This window comes from Lynx rufus, unplaced genomic scaffold (genome assembly GCF_022079265.1).
Source record: "Lynx rufus isolate CCGP_SWC_20201006 ecotype Redwood Valley unplaced genomic scaffold, mLynRuf1.p SCAF_37, whole genome shotgun sequence".
Classification (NCBI taxonomy): Eukaryota; Metazoa; Chordata; class Mammalia; order Carnivora; family Felidae; genus Lynx; species Lynx rufus.
Window position 1 is genome coordinate 1,411,934 of NW_025814853.1, and position 16,789 is coordinate 1,428,722.

The 16,789-nt window shown below is 58.9% G+C and overlaps 1 protein-coding gene across 3 annotated transcripts in view; it reads left to right on the plus strand.

Annotated features, from left to right (window-relative positions):
- RNF213 (ring finger protein 213) overlaps nt 1-16,789 on the plus strand; it is a 105,281-nt gene that overhangs the window by 11,179 nt on the left and 77,313 nt on the right. For all 3 annotated transcript variants that reach the window (XM_047093963.1, XM_047093964.1, XM_047093966.1), the window contains 7 exons: nt 8,190-8,696; nt 8,924-9,046; nt 9,696-9,871; nt 10,398-10,556; nt 10,891-11,093; nt 13,463-13,746; nt 15,771-16,027. In XM_047093963.1, the coding sequence (XP_046949919.1) occupies nt 8,190-8,696; nt 8,924-9,046; nt 9,696-9,871; nt 10,398-10,556; nt 10,891-11,093; nt 13,463-13,746; nt 15,771-16,027 (1,709 nt within the window). The remainder of the gene's footprint in view (nt 1-8,189; nt 8,697-8,923; nt 9,047-9,695; nt 9,872-10,397; nt 10,557-10,890; nt 11,094-13,462; nt 13,747-15,770; nt 16,028-16,789) is intronic.

The window sequence follows — 16,789 nt, forward strand, 5'->3', positions numbered from 1 at the left end:
GGGGAGAAGGTCGGAGAGAATTTGCACAGCACAGATACCTCCTGCGTACATGGGAGAGACCTGGAAAAATGGGGTGACAACCCACAGTGGCCAAAGCCATCACCTCGAATGCCCCCTCCGCGGGAGATGTTGGGGTGGGAGGGTCAGTTGTGGGAGTTCATCAGGAAAAGCGCCGTGAATAAGTTGAGGGTGTTGTGCAGATTTAAAGCCAGCCTTCTCCACTGACGAGTTTCTAGGGAATTGAGTCACTCCCCTGTTCCTGGTGATGAGGGAGACACCCTTACTCGGGAACTTTCCTTTTACGTGGAAACAGCTCTCATAAAAGGGTCATTTCTCCTCGGTTTTCACGGCTTCTCCCAGCTTCGTAAAAATAACCAGCTTAAAGTATAACCAATATGCCAAAGAGGCATATTTGCAGGTGGCAAAATTCGCTCGCCTACGTCATTGATGAATTTAACAAAACTTTATTGCCCAGTAGATACTAGGTACCGGGTGTTGGTGGAAGGCTTGCAGAGCAGGTGTGGTCTTTGCCTGGAAGGTTTAGGTCTGTGAAGTCACTGCTGAAACACTTTCTAAAGACAGTGACTTCAAGGGGCGCCTGGCTGGCTCAGTCGGTAGAGTACCCAACTCTTGATCTTGGGGTTGTGAGTTCGAGCCCCACGTTGGGAGTAGCGGTTACTTAAAAATAAAATCTTGAGGGGAGGCTGGGTGGCTCAGTCGGTTAAGCATCTGACTCTTGATTTCGGCTCGAGATTGAGCCCCGAGTCGGATTCTGCACTGAGAACACAGAGCCTGTTTGGGATTCTCTCTCTCTCTCTCTCTCAAAAATAAATAAACTTAAAAAAATATAAAATCTTTAAATACAGTGACATCGATACAGGGCCTGGAGAGTTGCCTAGACGGAAAATAACAGCAGAGGGAGAGCTCGCTTGTGATAGCCACAAAATCAGGAAAACCCGCAAAATAACATTTCCTTGAGAGGGAAAGCAATAGTTTTAAGATCATAAAGATGTCCTCAGATCTAGCCACTGCATTAACCAATTAACGTGCAAAACTAGTGTTTTTCAGTCCATCTGGAGTATAAATCGGTGAGAAGATCTGTAAAGAATATAGAAAAAGAGAACAATAATGGGAGATTTGACCTAATGTCTCTCAAGCTATAAAACCTTCTAATGGAGTGACTGAGACCCGTCAGCGATGATGGACACACGTGTGTGTGTGTGTGTGTGTGTGTGTGTGTGTGTGTGTAACAGCTCAGCACGTGATCAGAGCACCATGATAAATGAGAGAGTTACAGTAGGTGTGTTTGAACCACGGGCTGTTTGGAAACCAGATCCCCCGGTCATATTACACATTAAAATATATACCAGTCGGGGCGCCTGGGTGGCTCAGTCGGTTGAGCACTGATTGGACTCTTGATTTCGGCTCAGGTCATGATCTCACGGTTGTGAGATTGAGCCCCGAGTCCAGCTGAGCACGGAGCCTGCCTGAGATTCTCTCTCTCCCTCCCTGTGCCCACCTCCCCTCCAGAAAACAATATATCAGAGCAACTCCGTGTTTTAATGGAAAACGACACCCTAAACGTTCTAGAAAATATAGGTTAACTACTAGTAAAATTATACAAATGTTTCTCAGCCTCGTTAAAAAAACCCACAGATGCTAATATGGCAGTAAAAATGTTCATAGATTCTGAGTCAGAGAAGACCATCCATCTATTAAATGTAAAAGCCAACGGCCAGAAAGCTTTGTGGCCTCTGATGAAGGGTCGACCGCTGGGGCACCTGACCAACTTCCAGGACATGAGAGGACAGCAGCGAACAACCGGCAGGTGAAGGACTTAAAAGGCAGTTTCCGGGAGAGGAGCAGGCGATCTAAGCCCGGGAAGATGTGCAGCCCTAGGAGAGTACAGGGCGGGGGCTGTAACCCTGCCCGCCCTCGCCCCCCCACCCCCACCCCCACCCCCCCCCAACTGTGCCCTCCAGGCCCTTCCGGCTCTGCAGGACCATCTGCCTTCGCGGTGGCCGTGCTTCCTCATGAAATATGTTAAGCTTCAGGACTTCAGCTGCCTAAGTGTAAAGATCAAATGGGCTTTGTCCAGTGACTCATGAATCAGGCAGCTTCCCATCCAACAGGAAGGAGCTCCAAAGGGCGGTACAGAGAGGAAGGTTTTTAAAGGCAGGGACGGGTAGAAACGTGGAAGGTTTTCCAAAGGCAGGAACGGGGTGGAAAAGAAAATTATTAGTGAAGAGCGAGTTGTTTCGAGGCACGGCTGCCCTCCTACTGGGAACAGAAGGGTCCGCTGGGCAGATCACGTCGCTAGGGCTGACCAGGTGATTCCAGGTTGAGTGGTTGGTGAAAGGTTACCTTCCTGGAGGCTAAAACTGCGGTTAGCGGGCGCCTGGCTGGCCTCGTCGGTTCGAGCATGCGACTCAACCTCTGCATCTTGAGTTCGAGTTCCACGTCGGGCATACAGCCTACTTTTAAAAAAGCTGCAATCAGGTTGGGTTTGCTGATGGGGAACTTAGCACAGGGGACTCCATTTTAGGCTTGTGGTTTCTTTTCTAATACTTCCTTGCTGACAGCACCCCTCCTTCTATTTTTTTTTTTTTTTTTTTTTTTTTTTAAATTTTTTTCAATGTTTATTTATTTTTGGGACAGCGAGAGACAGAGCACGAACGGGGGAGGGGCAGAGAGAGGGAGACACAGAATCGGAAACAGGCTCCAGGCTCTGAGCCATCAGCCCAGAGCCCGACGCGGGGCTCGAACTCACGGACCGCGAGATCGTGACCTGGCTGAAGTCGGACGCTTAACCGACTGCGCCACCCAGGCGCCCAGCACCCCTCCTTCTAGAAGGCAGGCCTGATTCGGGTGCCCTGGGGACCCTTCCCATGGAAGGTCAGATGTCTCCTGCCACCTTCTATGATGCCCGGAGGGTTGGCCGCCTGCCACAGTGGGGTCCTCCTGTCCCGTGCCACAGCGCAGCAGTCTGGAGCCCTGAGGATTCTGTGGCCTGAGTGTTCGCAGGAGAGCCTGACCGCTTACGGGACAAAGGCTGCTAGAACATTGATTACCTGGACCGACTTTAGGCTTTTGTAAGACAGAAACAACCAAATTCAACGTTTGATTATTTTAACTATTAGAAGTCTTTTGGTTGCAGGTAACTGGACACCCAGCTCGGGTGAATTACCACGATAAGAGGAATTTGTCACTAACACAACTGGGAAACCCTCAGGTCGGTCTGCAGGCAAGGCTTGATCCAGGCACCTTGGTGTTCCTCTCCAGGTCCAGGTGTCGCCTTCCTGATGTCAGTTTCCTCCTTAGCGTCTCAGCAGCTGCCGCTAGCCCTCTAGACCTTTCTACTGTGTCGTGGCTTCCACAGTCATCCACCTACGATACAGTGTGCAGGGGTGAGAGGACGCCTCCTTTAGTGGCCTCTACAGAAGCGGGAGGAAGTGTCTCCGTCCCAGGGGAGACTTTCATCAAACCTCACCGGCTCCGGTTGGGTTAGGCGCCCATCGCTGTGGCCAGGGTGATGGGTTGGCCCCGGGAGCTGGAGTTGAGGCGATTCCTATTTGCGCCCGATGGCTGAGAACGGGGAGATTCAGGGACTATTTCCCAGAGGAGGAGGAGGAGGAGTGGGAGAAGGCAGCTGGCCACACACAGGGTTGCCACGGTGGCCCCCAGCCTCTGCTGTGTGTGGGAAAGAGCCACGGTCACTGCAGCACTGGGGGGGACCTTGCACGTGCTGGCCACCTGTCTGCGATTCTTGACCTGCTTTGTCTCATCCGGGCCTCACAGTGACCCTGTGATGTAGGGGTGCCTGTCCCCTGCGTTTTACAGATGGGGAAACTGAGGCACACCATGGCTGAGTAACCCACACGGGGTCACCTGGCCAGCCCGGTGTGTGTGGTGAGCTGTGTGGGAACTGAGGCGGCCCCTGCATCCCCGTCGTGGCCCCCCAGGAGGCACCAGGCAGCTTGAGGGGGAGGGATGGTTCGATCGTGTCCCCGTGGGTTCAGAACAGATCCAGTCAGACTTCCTCAGCAAATCCAGGCGGCCCGTGGTTCCCGCGGGGAGAGGTCGTGCCACCCGTGCCCGTCGCCCGACACCTCTGTGTCCCCCTCGGTGGTCCCTGAGAAGGTCCCTTTGGCAGTCGGCCAGCTTGTAGTTGAGAGGCTGGTGCTTTGTCCCCACGGCACCATTGGCTGGGGGTGGGTTGGGCTTTGGTTCAGCCTGACCTTTCCGGTCCCCGTCCCAGACCCTGTCCTCCTCTTGTAGAGGCGCCCCCCTCCCTGCCCACCGGCACGTATGCCTCAGTTTAGAAGGTCTGTGTCCTCACCCTGCTGGAGCTGGCAGGAGACGGCGGGACGGGCTCCTGCAGAAAACAGCCCTGGCAGGGCCGGCTTCTGAGAAGGAAGTGTGAGGCCAGCGGGGAAAGGGGACGCTGTTGTCTGAATTCCTAATTCCTCCCCGAGTCAGCCCAGGCTGGGGCTGGACTCCAACATCTCAGCCTTCTATCCGATTAGTGGGGCTCATCCCGGGTCCCCACTGCACTGCCCCCACCTGTCGCCCCCACACCCCACCGTGGTCCCTCTCCAGGGTCCCCGGCAGCAACCCCCCACCCCGTGTAACCCTGATCCAGCATTTGGGTGAGTGGACAGGGGCCGGGGTCCCCGCAGACCCTGCCCCCCTCTGTGCTGTGTGTCTGGGAGGTTTGTGGTTTGTGTGTTGGAGAAATAAATGGGTGCGGGTTGTAACATCAGAGGTGCGTTTGATAAAAAGAAAAAAAAAAACTCCAAGAATCAGCAAACTAATATTTTTTCTAGTTAATTCTCTTTGGGCAGGAGTGGGAGTAGCCTTTGTGTGTGCGCTAAGGGCTGGCGTGGTATAGTTTTTGAATCGAGGTGCACCCGTGCAGCCTGGCGACGCCCTCCGCGTCCAGAGACAGAACATTCCAGGCCCCGGAAGGCTTCTTAGCATCCCCTACTGGTCAGAAAACTTCAAAAAATGTTTTCATTAAATGTTAATCCCACAACAGAGGACATTTATGACGCAGACGCAGGGCTCACAAGGTGAACCCTCACCCCCACCATCCACTTAAGCATGGAAATCAGAACTATCGGGGTCTCCTCCCCGCTGCCCCCAGCCCACTCCCCACACCCAGAGGTCGTGACCCATGCCCTCGACTTCGGTCTGCTGTGTGTGTGTTCCCAGTCCGAGGAGTGTTAAGGTACATGTTCCTGACTGTTACGGTCTTTAGTTTTGCCTTGAGGCAAATATCCGTATCCAGAACACGTAAAACCACAGGCCACGACAACTAGGAACACAGACGGATAAAACCTCGATTTCTGCCAAGGGAGCGGTTTAGATTTTAGCCTGAGCCGTGTTGTCTCTGGCGTGCTGGTCCCCCAACTGTGGAGCCGTGGACGGCTGCCTGGTACACACCCACCCCTCAGATGTCTGTTAAGAGAACCAGAAGTCACCTGTACAAAGTATACATCTTGTTCTAGAAGGATTTGGAGCAGCTCATAAAAAGCCCAATAAAATAAGAATACGAAAAGGAGCAAACAAGGTAAAGCGGGGGAAAGACACGTTGCAAATCAGAAAAGTCAAAACCCACTGTAGGATACGAGCGGACCCCGGCTTCGGGCTGAGGGGTGTGGGGTCCCGAGGGTCCCATGCGGGAGAGACACCGGTCGGCTGCAGAGAAACGCAGGAGGCTTCCCGAGGAATATGTTTAATGAAACAAAAATGTTCCGGCACCTGCAGTGGGCCAGGAATTCTAGACACTGCAGGTGTGGCCGTGGGCAAACAGAGGCTTACATTCTGGAGTGGGAGAAAATGAATGGGCGTCTAGTGACCGGAGGCCACGGTCTGGGAGGGCTCGCTTTCCTACAGAGGGTGTCAGGGACGTGGGGCACGGCATTGGAAGAGGGAGGTATCTGCAGGAGGGCCCAGCAAGGAGGCGTCAGGACCAATCTGTGCTGGGATTTATTTAACTGATGGAGATGCTGAGTCACAAGAGGAGGGGCCTTGCGGGGCAGGGAAGCTCCTGGGTGGTCGGGAGGTGGAGTAATGATAGGGAAGGCACGTTTGAGCAAGTCTAGGATTGGCTAGTCCGAATAGTCCTGGTGAACTCTGGGCTGTAGGGGTGTCTCTAGTCCTTGGGAACCCGGCCCTGGGGTGATTTAGGGCCGAGGAGTAGTGGCTGAGGGAGGTGAGTCGGGGTGTGGGCTCTGGGTTGATTAGTTTGCCTACGGGAGGGAGTCTTCTGCCCCCTCTGGGAATGAGCTAGCCCTGGGAGGGGTGGTCGCCAGGACTGGCAAGGCCCATAAACTGTCAAAGCATCATAAGCTACAGAGAAGAAAAAAACAGGATTCGTACCGGAGGCCAGAGCGGGACAAGCCCAGGATGAGGCGGGCAGGCAGTGAGCAGAGGTCCCCCGGCCACGCTTCGACTTTGATTCTGGGTGAGAGGTTTCTGGCCACTCGCAGACGGTACGGGCCTGGGGACTCTTTGTGGGACGGACGAAGCCATCTTGGTGGGCTTTGTGTCTCTCTGACTCGGCCCGCACCGTCTCCTCCAGGAAGCCTTCCGGGCTAGGGACCCCCTCTGAGATCCCAGGCCCTCGAGCGCCTCTGTCTTTGGCGTTTTCCACAGGCTCAAACGGTCAGTAGTCTGTCGCTCTTACTAACCCACTGGCTTCGCGGGGGAGGAATGCGTCCTGCTGTCTCGTTCCTTGTGCCTGGCACCGGGTTCTTTCCAGGTTCCTCGATCAGTCAGTGTGCAGCTCGGCTGAAGCAAGCCTCGAGCTGAGTCGGAGAAGATTCCGCAGAGGGCCGTGGGCCACGTGTCTGTGCAGGCTGCCTTCTGCCGAATCAGTGGTTCTCGGCCCGGCCGGGGTTCGAACCCTCGGGAGGCCTAGTGGTGATGCTGCGGCCAGGGCCCGGTCAGAGCAGAGCTGGTCTGCTGCTCCCCAGCAGCCCCCCCGCCCTGCAGCGGCTCCTTGGAGATGCAGAGTCCTCCCAGGTCCCCCGCACCTGCCCGGTCACCGTCTGCACATTAGCAAGCATTCGAGTGCTCCGTGGGCCCTGGGACGCTGGAGAAGTCATCACCTTCAGTGACCTCTCTAAAGCCTCTTTCTCACCCCACGACGGTAGTTGGGTGTCTGTGGTCAGACAGGCCAGGAAATCTCGCTCCGGGGAGGCCCCATGTGTCCTGCTGGCTGTAGGCGCACCTGCAGGAGGTTAGGATTCGTGGAGAAAACCCAGGCCCTGACCCAGGACGAGGCCGCCCCACCCCATGTGCAAACAAACCCCACCTTCCCTCACTGTCAACGGGGACTCTTCCAGGGCGTATGGGCGGGTGGGGAGTCCCGGGTCCACAGCGGGTTTCAGGGGATTTACGGGCCACTGGCACTTAGTGAACCGACCAGTATTCATTTGCTCCAGAGCTAACCCTAACCCTAACCCCGAGAGCCGTCTCTGATGGCGAGGTTAGGGTCTCCGGCCGCTGAGCAAGCATCTCCGGGCAGGACGTGGCTCTTGCCACTCCTGTTTTCTGTGCCGTCTTTTTCTCTCTCTCTCAGCGTCACGTATGAAACACATGCGATGTAGGAGTGCGATTCGTGGAGGCCCACGCTTTGTAACGTTCAAAGACCACCCTTTAGGGGCGCCTGGGGGGCTCAGTCCCTTAAACGTCCGACTCTTGGTTTCCGCTCAGGTCATGATCTCACAGTTCGTGAGTTCGAGCCCCAAGTCGGGCTCCTCGCTGACAGTGCGGAACCTGCTTGGGATTCCCTCCCCCCTCTGCCCCTCTCCCACTCCTGCTCTCTCTCCCTCAAAATAAACAAACCTAAAGAAAACCAAAAAACAAAAACAGACCACACTTCCAGGGGTGGTGTCCCATCGGAAGGAATTCTGTGTGAGCTTCTCAGCTGTGACTTGGCAGAATGACTTGTGTGGCCAGCACTGCCTGGCCTCCTGCCCCTCAGCTCTGCCCACCACCCCCGTCCATATGCGTCTCTGTTTCAGTCTTTCCAAGATGAAGAAGGGGCAGATTTAACAGGTACAAGGGGAGTTTGGTCGGGCGAAGCTTTGAATGCTTGAGACATTGAGAGAAAATGGGAGGAAAACGTTGGGAGAGCATAGTGACCCCAGGAACTGAAACCAGCGTCTTTTTCTGTTCAGAGAAAAAGGAAGAAAAGGAGTAAGAGAAAGAAACAGAACGGTTCCGCTTCCATGGAGCTGGGCTCCTTGGCGGAGGACTCCTCGTGCCCTTGTAGTGTCAGCTCGCCGGCGAACCCCGGGTTCCAGGACACAGCCCCACCCCAAAGCCAAGATCTGCAAGGTGGTGCGACCAGCCGGCCTCGCCAGCCCCCGGGCGCCGACCCGACCCCCCTGGAGGGCGGCGGCCACCAAGCGCCCGTGGGGCACGCCGAGGCTGGCGGCAGCCCTCTGCACGACCAGACTCCGGGAGGGGCCGTCCCGAACGGGAAGGAGCACGACACCCCCAAGCCTTCCAAGGCCAGCGGCCTCCCCCAGGAGGGGGCTGGCCCGACCGCCTCTGCCAGTAAAGACCATCCCGGGAAGGACGGTGCTGCTTGGGAGCGCCCGACGCCTGACTCGGAGCCGGGCTCGGAGCCCCAGAAAGAACCGCAGAGCGCCGGGCAGCAGGCCGGGGCCCGGGCCCCCGGGGTGAGTCGTTGGGGGATCCAGGAGCGAGCCTACCTGCCCTGACCGTTTGCTCTCCCAAGCAGTCCCACGTCGCCTCCCTGCCCAGGAGGGGCACTGGGGACTCGTCCCTGGGGACGGTGCCCCTCCCGGAGCTGCCGGCCCCTCTCCTGGGCTGGTGGCGGCCAGTGCTGGCCCTCACGCCATCGCGGCACCTGCGCCCTGACGTCCGGGGCCTTTGTCTCCTCCAGGAAGATGCTGCTGTAACCCGGCCCGCTGAGCCCGTGGAAGGGGCCAGGAAGGAAGGTAAAGCCAAGACTCAGAAAACGAAACAGCCGCCAGCAAGCACCCCTGCTTCCTCAGAATACCGCCAGGTAGAGCACCTCGTCCTTGGAAGCCTCCCCGTCCTGCTGTCTGTCCCACTGTCTGCGGCTTCCGGCCCCATTCCTTCCAAAGCTCATCCTTCATTCGGTCGTTCGGTGACACTCTTTTGGGTGCTAGGGATACAGCCGTGAAGGACACGTGGCTCCTGCCTTCATGGCTCACGTTCTCTGTGGGGAAAGGTGGAAAGCACAGTCAGGCGTGGGGAGTGGCAAAGAGGAGAGCAGGGTGAGGGGAGAGAGGGCCGGGGGTGCGTGCTGAGAGAGAGCATGGCCGGGCGAGGCCTCTCCAAGGGGGTGCAGGTGGAGCGGAGATCTGAAAGAGTGAGGGGCAAGCCATGTGGCTCTCTGGGGACATAGCCGAGGCCAAAATGGCAGGTGCAAAGGCCCTGTGGCAGAGTGGGGGGAGGGGCTGTTTAGGGAAGAGTAAGGAAGCCGGTGCCCCCAGGATCGAGTGAGGGCAAGAGGGGCCATTGACAGGATTGGAGGATTCCTGGAGGCTGTGGCGGGTGGGCCCGAGGGCGTTGGAAGGTTCTGAGCAGGGAAAGGACGTGAGCAGCCTGGCTGTTGTGAGAAGCCGTCCCCGGGAGGGGGCAAATGTGGCAGCTGATCCTAAAGACTGGGGCTTGGTAACTCGTTCCAGGAAGCTGAAACCAAGGACAAGACGGCCGCTACTGGAGAGAAGACAGGTAGAAATGAGAAGGCCAAGCCAGAGGACCCGAAGAAGCCCGAAGGGAGTAACAGCAGTTACGCGGCTGCTGTGAAAACCGGCAAAGAGCAGAGGAACTCCAAAGCCGCAGTGTGTGAAGTGAAGCAGAGGTAGGGTGTGAGCCCTGGCGCTCGGGAGCAAGGTCACAGCCTGCCCAGGGGGCGCCAGTGCGGCCTCCCGCCACCCCCACAGTGGTGCAGGGCCGGAGAGTCCCAGGTGTCCTTCTCGGGGACTCTTCTGGGGGAGGCAGGTGGGGGGGGGCAGGGTCACACGCCCCGGTTCCTCGTTTTCTTATGTGCTCTCTCCCACGGCCCCCTGGGGACCCGGAGGCCGCGTGGGCCACGTGGGCCGACTTCCGGGCAGAGGCTGGCACCACCCGGGATGCTCAGCAGCCCCCTCCCGCCACTGCCCCCAGCCCGTCACAGCTGGGCAGAGATAGCCCCCCACCCGTGCCCACCTCCGGGGAGGGGCCCGCACGGCGTGTGCTCTGCCTGCAGTGTGGACGCTCTCGCGCTTTGCTGGGGTGCGTGTTCGCGCACCGTCGAGAAGCAGGCACCCTGTCGCGCACGTGCGTGCGCGCAGGCGCGTAGGCACGTCTAGATCCGGTGGGCGTTTCCTTTCCCGGCTTTGCTGCAGCCCGCCGAGCCTGCCGGAAGGGGTCACGCTCTACTTCCACGCGATCGTCTCGAAGCATTTCGGGTTCGACCCCGCCCTCCACAAAGTGTTCATCAGGGGTGGAGAAGAGTTCGGGAGGCCCAAGTGGACTCGGAACGTCTGTGAGATGCACCACACCAAGTGAGTACGGCCAGCGCTCGCGGGGAGCCCCTCGGGGACGCGCACGGAGCGCGCCGTCTCTGATCCCGTTTTTCAAGGCGATCACCCGTTAACGCTTTTGGAAACTGACTTTTTGCAAACGCATACCCCCTGTCATGTACTCCTTCGTCACGTGTCACTCCGGCCCCACGGAACGTGGGTTCTGTCCGGAAACCGTGTCTCCTTCTAGAAGCCTCCTCTTGGGCAGGATCGAGCTATAGCTTTGGGTCTGCACTCCGTGCTGCGTTAGAGGAGAGCGAACGTTCTCAAAATGGGATTCTCTTCCGGGTAACGGGCCGGTGTCCTGTTTCTTCAGAGACCTGCGTGAGAACGGGTCCCTCGTGGAAGGCAGCGCCACCCTTTCCAGACAGCACCTGGATAAACCCATTCCTTACAAGTACGTCATCATGCGAGGCAAGGGCCAGGTGGAGTACGAGTTCATCTACAAACGTCAGCAGAAGGAGGGCGAGTTCGTCAACCGCTGTCTGCACGTGAGGTCTGAACTCCTGGGCTCGGGAGGTGAGTCCGTGGCCGGGCGCAGGGGTGCGGCCGTTCCTCTGCAGAGGGGGCCCGTGTGGGTCCTCGTCACATGCCCCCCACCTACCCCCCGGCCCCTGCTCCACATCGAAGAAGCCCGAGTTGGGAAGCACGGGTTTGATCAGCGTGACGGAACGCTCTCTTCCGATGGTAGTAGAAGGGAATTTCTCCTAAAGGGCAAGGGAGGAAGGTGAAGCCGCTGGGTGTGAGGGGCCGCAGGGGGCTGGTGAGCAGGTGCAGGGCGGGAGGGCCCCCAGCCCTGGAGACTGAGAGTCAGACCTCCGCCCACAGCGCCCCTGCTGCTTGGTATCCTGGCCGCCCTCCCGTCTCTTCTCCTTTCTCTTCTTTCTGTCTCCTTGTTTCCGTATCTTTTCTTCCCTTTTTCTGTTTTCCGCTCATTGCATGCAGTGTGTGGCATGTGCGGACAGGGTGTGAGTGTGGTGTGTGTGTGTGTGTGTGTGTGTGTGTGTTCTGTGGATGATCTCGGTGGCCTGTACCTTCCCTGCGGCCCGGTGCCCGGTCTCACAGGTGTGCGCGCGCGTGCCGAGAGCGCACGGTGTGCGGGGGTCTTTGTGCGCGTGTTAGAGAAAGCCGATTTCATAGCGTAGTCCTTTTTAGCAAGGTTGGCGTGTCCACTCCCGAGAGGCCTCGGTCTGTGTCTGAGCGGCTCCCCTTGCAGCTCGACCGTCAGGGCGGTGGCCGGCTCACCGTCAGCACTTAAGGGGAACGGGCGCCCAAGCTGGGTACGTGGGACGGGGACGGAGCTGAGTGCCGGTGACCGATAGAAGGACTTACGGGAAGGCCTTTGCTGGCTTTCCGAGAGTCAGGAGGTCATGGCTGGAGCCCAGGTGCAGGGCCCCCCGCGGCCGACGGCATCACAGGTGATTTGGGAAGGGTGTCTGGAAGGTGCTGGGAACATGGTGACTGAGGGTCTGCTTTGCTCCATGCAGTGGGGTCATAGCTTATCTACATTAATTTGAGTAAAGGCCGGTTTCCTGATTCCCCAGAGAGGGGGGACAGGTGGCTTCCCCCTTTCTCCCCTGCAAGCGTCCCCGCAGAGCGTGAACCACAGCGGCCAGGCCACCCGGGAGGAGGTTCCCGGCTGTAGGCCGCACCCCGAGAGACCCAGGTGGCGGGAGTGCGGGCCGGTGGCCTGGCATGGGGACCTGGTGTGCTGTCCCCTGATGTGGCCCCTTCTGTCCTGCCGGCTCACATGTCTGCTGGGCTTTCATTGCTGGGTTTTATTTCGCGGTTTTTCATTCCGTCTGTGAGTGACCGCAGTGGTTCCGTGAGCCCTCCAGCATCAGTCACCACTGCCGCGGGAAGGCTGACTTTTGCCACCTTCTCCCATCTTTTCTGTTCACCTTGTTTCCGTGTTGGTTTTGTTCCGTGTTTTTTCTGACTTTTGTATTTTCTTTCTCTTTTCTCTAGCGGGTTGGAACGTAAACATTTCTTCTGGTAGATTCTGAGAGACGGAGACCACTGATGTCCCTCCCTGCCCCACCGTCCCAGGGTCCAGGGTGCCCCTTGCTCTCCACGATGCGGGCCTGACCAGGCCTGCAGCTCTCCCCTCACCTTCTGTCTGGGGCGTTCTTGAACAACTGAGGGACCCACTGTGTCCCCAGCATGGGCCCACGTGGGCCTCTGGCTGGTGGGACGCAGAGAGCAGGAAAACCACTTATTCCAGGGAATAATTTCAAGTCCTCGCCAGGCTGGGATGGAGTGGGGGCGGGGTGAGCGGGGACCCCCATGCAGACCGCGGGAGGCACAGAGGACCTGCTCTTCCAGAGACTTCTACATTCTGCATCTGGTCACACGAGGAGCAGCCATGCGCTCAGCCCTTGCCCTGCGTCGGGCCCTGCGCCCAGGGCGCTGTCTAGTCTGTCGTGGGGCCCGCACTGTCCTTCATGGGGCGGGCATCGTGGTACAGAAGAAATAGCACTTGCCTGGAGTGACTTAGCCAGACAGTGCTCAAGGGCCGGTGACTGTGGTTTCGGGATCAAGTCCTCAACCGCTGTGTGATCATTTTCTAAGGAGCTCATGTACGAAGCGTGCTGAGCCAGCTGGTTCAATAAAAGGTGTTTCAGATAGATTCCGAACGGCTGCATCGTGTGCCCTCGGGCCCCCCTCTGATCACCTCGGGGCGACTCGGGTGTCCGTCCTAAACACAGCTGTCCCCCACCTGGGCCCAGCTCCCTGCTGGGTATCCGCAGGCAGGTGCCCCCGTGCGCGACCCGGCTGCCTTCCCTTCCTCGGCCTCGTCCGTCGGGCGCCAGCCTCCCAGGGAGGGGCGTCTAGGTCAGCGTGTTCGGACGGTCTGCGCTACAGCGTCCTCCTTCTTTTGCTCCTAGAGTGGCACCAGTACGACGATATAGTTTGCATGAAGCCCCCGGGGCTGATTCAGAGGGTGGTGGACCATTTGACAGACGGCACAAGGAGGGAGCTGGTGAGGGGGAAGCAGATCGCCGCCACCATCATGCTGGACACGATCTTCAGCATCCTGCAGATCTGGGACGCCATCAACATAAACAGCTTTTTTACCCAGTTCCAGCAGTTTTATTCCGTCGTGAGAGTGCCCATGATCTACGAAGGCCGTGAGCAGCCCTGGAGCGCTCTGCAGTACGACGAGAACGAGGTACCAGGTGTCCGGGGTGTCCCCGGTGGCTGTCTTCTCCTTGTGGGCGGTCGGCTCCCCCCCTCCCCCACTTCTTAGTGGCCACGAGCTGCCCTGAGGAGCAGGTGCAGGCAAAAGGACCTACCTCAACTTCCCTACTCTCCAAGCACCACTGCCTGGGGATTTTCTTCCTCCTTCACCCCATCCACTTCCCCGCCTGGCCCCACCCTTCCTCCACACCTGGCTCTGCCCCTCCTGGCCCCAGCCCTCCTCCCCCTCTGGCCCCACCCCTCCTCCCCACCTGGCCCCACCCTCCTCCACACCTGGCCCCACCCTTCCTCCACACCTGGCTCTGCCCCTCCTGGCCCCAGCCCTCCTCCCCCTCTGGCCCCACCCCTCCTCCCCACCTGGCCCCACCCTCCTCCCCACCTGGCCCCACCCTCCTCCACACCTGGCCCCGCCCTCCTCCACACCTGGCCCCACCCCTACTCCACACCTGGCCCCACCCTCCTCCACACCTGGCTCTGCCCCTCCTGGCCCCAGCCCTCCTCCCCCTCTGGCCCCACCCCTCCTCCCCACCTGGCCCCACCCTCCTCCCCACCTGGCCCCACCCTCCTCCACACCTGGCCCCACCCCTACTCCACACCTGGCCCCACCCTTCCTCCACACCTGGCCCCACCCTTCCTCCACACCTGGCTCTGCCCCTCCTGGCCCCAGCCCTCCTCCCCTTCTGGCCCCACCCCTCCTCCCCCTCTGGCCCCACCCCTCCTCCCCTACTGGCCCCACCCTCCTCCACACCTGGCCCCACCCTCCTCCACACCTGGCCCCACCCCTACTCCACACCTGGCCCCACCCCTACTCCACACCTGGCCCCACCCTCCTCCACACCTGGCTCTGCCCCTCCTGGCCCCAGCCCTCCTCCCCCTCTGGCCCCACCCCTCCTCCCCACCTGGCCCCACCCTCCTCCACACCTGGCCCCACCCCTCCTCCACACCTGGCCCCACCCTCCTCCACAACTGGCTCTGCCCCTCCTGGCCCCAGCCCTCCTCCCCCTCTGGCCCCACCCCTCCTCCCCACCAGGCCACACCCTCCTCCACACCTGGCCCCACCCTTCCTCCACACCTGGCTCTGCCCCTCCTGGCCCCAGCCCTCCTCCTCCTCTGGCCCCCACCCCTCCTCCCCACCTGGCCCCACCCTCCTCCACACCTGGCCCCACCCTTCCTCCACACCTGGCTCTGCCCCTCCTGGCCCCACCCCTCCTCCCCCTCTGGCTCCACCCCTCCTCCCCACCTGGCCCCACCCTCCTCCACACCTGGCCCCACCCTTCCTCCACACCTGGCTCTACCCCTCCTGGCCCCAGCCCTCCTCCCCCTCTGGCCCCACCCCTCCTCCCCACCTGGCCTCACCCCTTCTCCACACCTGGCCCCACCCCTCCTCCTCACCCAGCCCCACCCCTTCACCACACCTGGCCCCACCTCCTGTGCTGGCCCCACCCCTCCCCCGCCTCTGGCCCCACCCCTCCTCACCTGGCCTCACACCTTCTCCACACCCGGCCCCACCTCCTGTGCTGGCCCCACCCCTCCCCCACCGCTGGCCCCACCCCTCCTCCACACCTAGCACCACCTCCTCACCTGGTCCCACCTCCTCACCTGGTCTCTGGCAGAGTGGAAAGAAGGAGTGGGAACCCTTCTCCATCACCCGTCCCCCCGCATTGTGGGAGGGCCCTGGCAGTTTTGAGACAGACCTGCGGCCATGCCTGAGATGACAGTTGGGACCTTGTAAGCGTGGGGGGCCCCTCCCCCATGCAGGGTTCGGGACTGCACCCTTGGTGGTGGCTCCCATCAAAGGCCCGGGGAAGTGGGGGTGCTCAGGGTCTGGTGAGGAGGCAGGGCAGTGGGGTCACCCCTCCATGGGGCTGTGTACGCCCTTCATAGGCCTTGGCCCCCCGCCCAGGTAGCATGGAACAGAGGGTGATGATGGGGCGGCTTTCACACCCCTGACACTCACAGCCCCACAGTTATGTCTTCCTTCCCTCCTGGGGTCAGGTGAAGAAAAACCTGTGGTGGTATTTGAAAAAGCGGTCCGAGCCATTTCTGGAAAGAAGCGGGGACCTTCGGCCTGAAGACCACCCAGTGAGGAGCAAACTGAGAATGGGACTGATCCTGCTGTTTTCGGTGGAAACCTTTGACTTACCCATGCTGGAGGGTGACCTGGCCTGGCTCTGTGACCTCCTTTATTTGGATGCCTGTTCGCCTGGCGACCTTCACCGCGACCTCAGCCACATTTTTGAAACGCGTCTGAGGTATTGTGGGTGTGCGTGCGTGCGTGTGTGGGTGTGCGTGCGTGTGTGGGTGTGCGTCCAGGAAAGAAAGACTGCCCGTGATTTTACACATCCGTCGCTTCAGTGTTTATTTGTCTAGACTTTTTCCTCACATATGTATTGTCTTCACTTTTATTACTTTTCTACTGGAATATCTTGCTTTTTTTTTTTAATTTTTTTTTTAACGTTTGTTTATTTTTGAGAGACAGAGAGAGACAGAGTGTGAGCGAGGGAGGGGCAGAGAGAGAGAAAGACAGAGAACCTGAAGAGGCTCCAGGTCCTGAGCCATCAGCACAGAGCCCTACGCGGGGCTCGAACTCACAAGCGGCAAGATCATGACCTGAGCCGAAGTCGGACGCTCAACCGACCGAGCCACCCAGGCGCCCCTGGAATATCTTGCTTTTGAGAAGCTTTCTGGTATATCACGCCTTACTGTCGACCCAAATGAAACTTTTTTTCAAATTAAAAGGAAACAGGGCGCCTGCCTGGTTCAGTCTGTGCAGCCTTGATCTCGGGTTTGTGAGTTCAAGCCCCACATTGGGTGCAGGGTTTCCTTAAAAATAGAATCTTAAAAAAACAAAAGAGGGTAAGCGTCTTATTCGAGCCCATGTTCCGCCACGAGAGCACGTGTGCCCCCAGGAAGGAATGTGGTGTAGGGTTATGTGTGTTTTTTTACATGAAGAGTTACAGATCATCAAGACAGTCCAGAAAGTTACAGACTTTATGTGTTTAGTATGTGCAAGA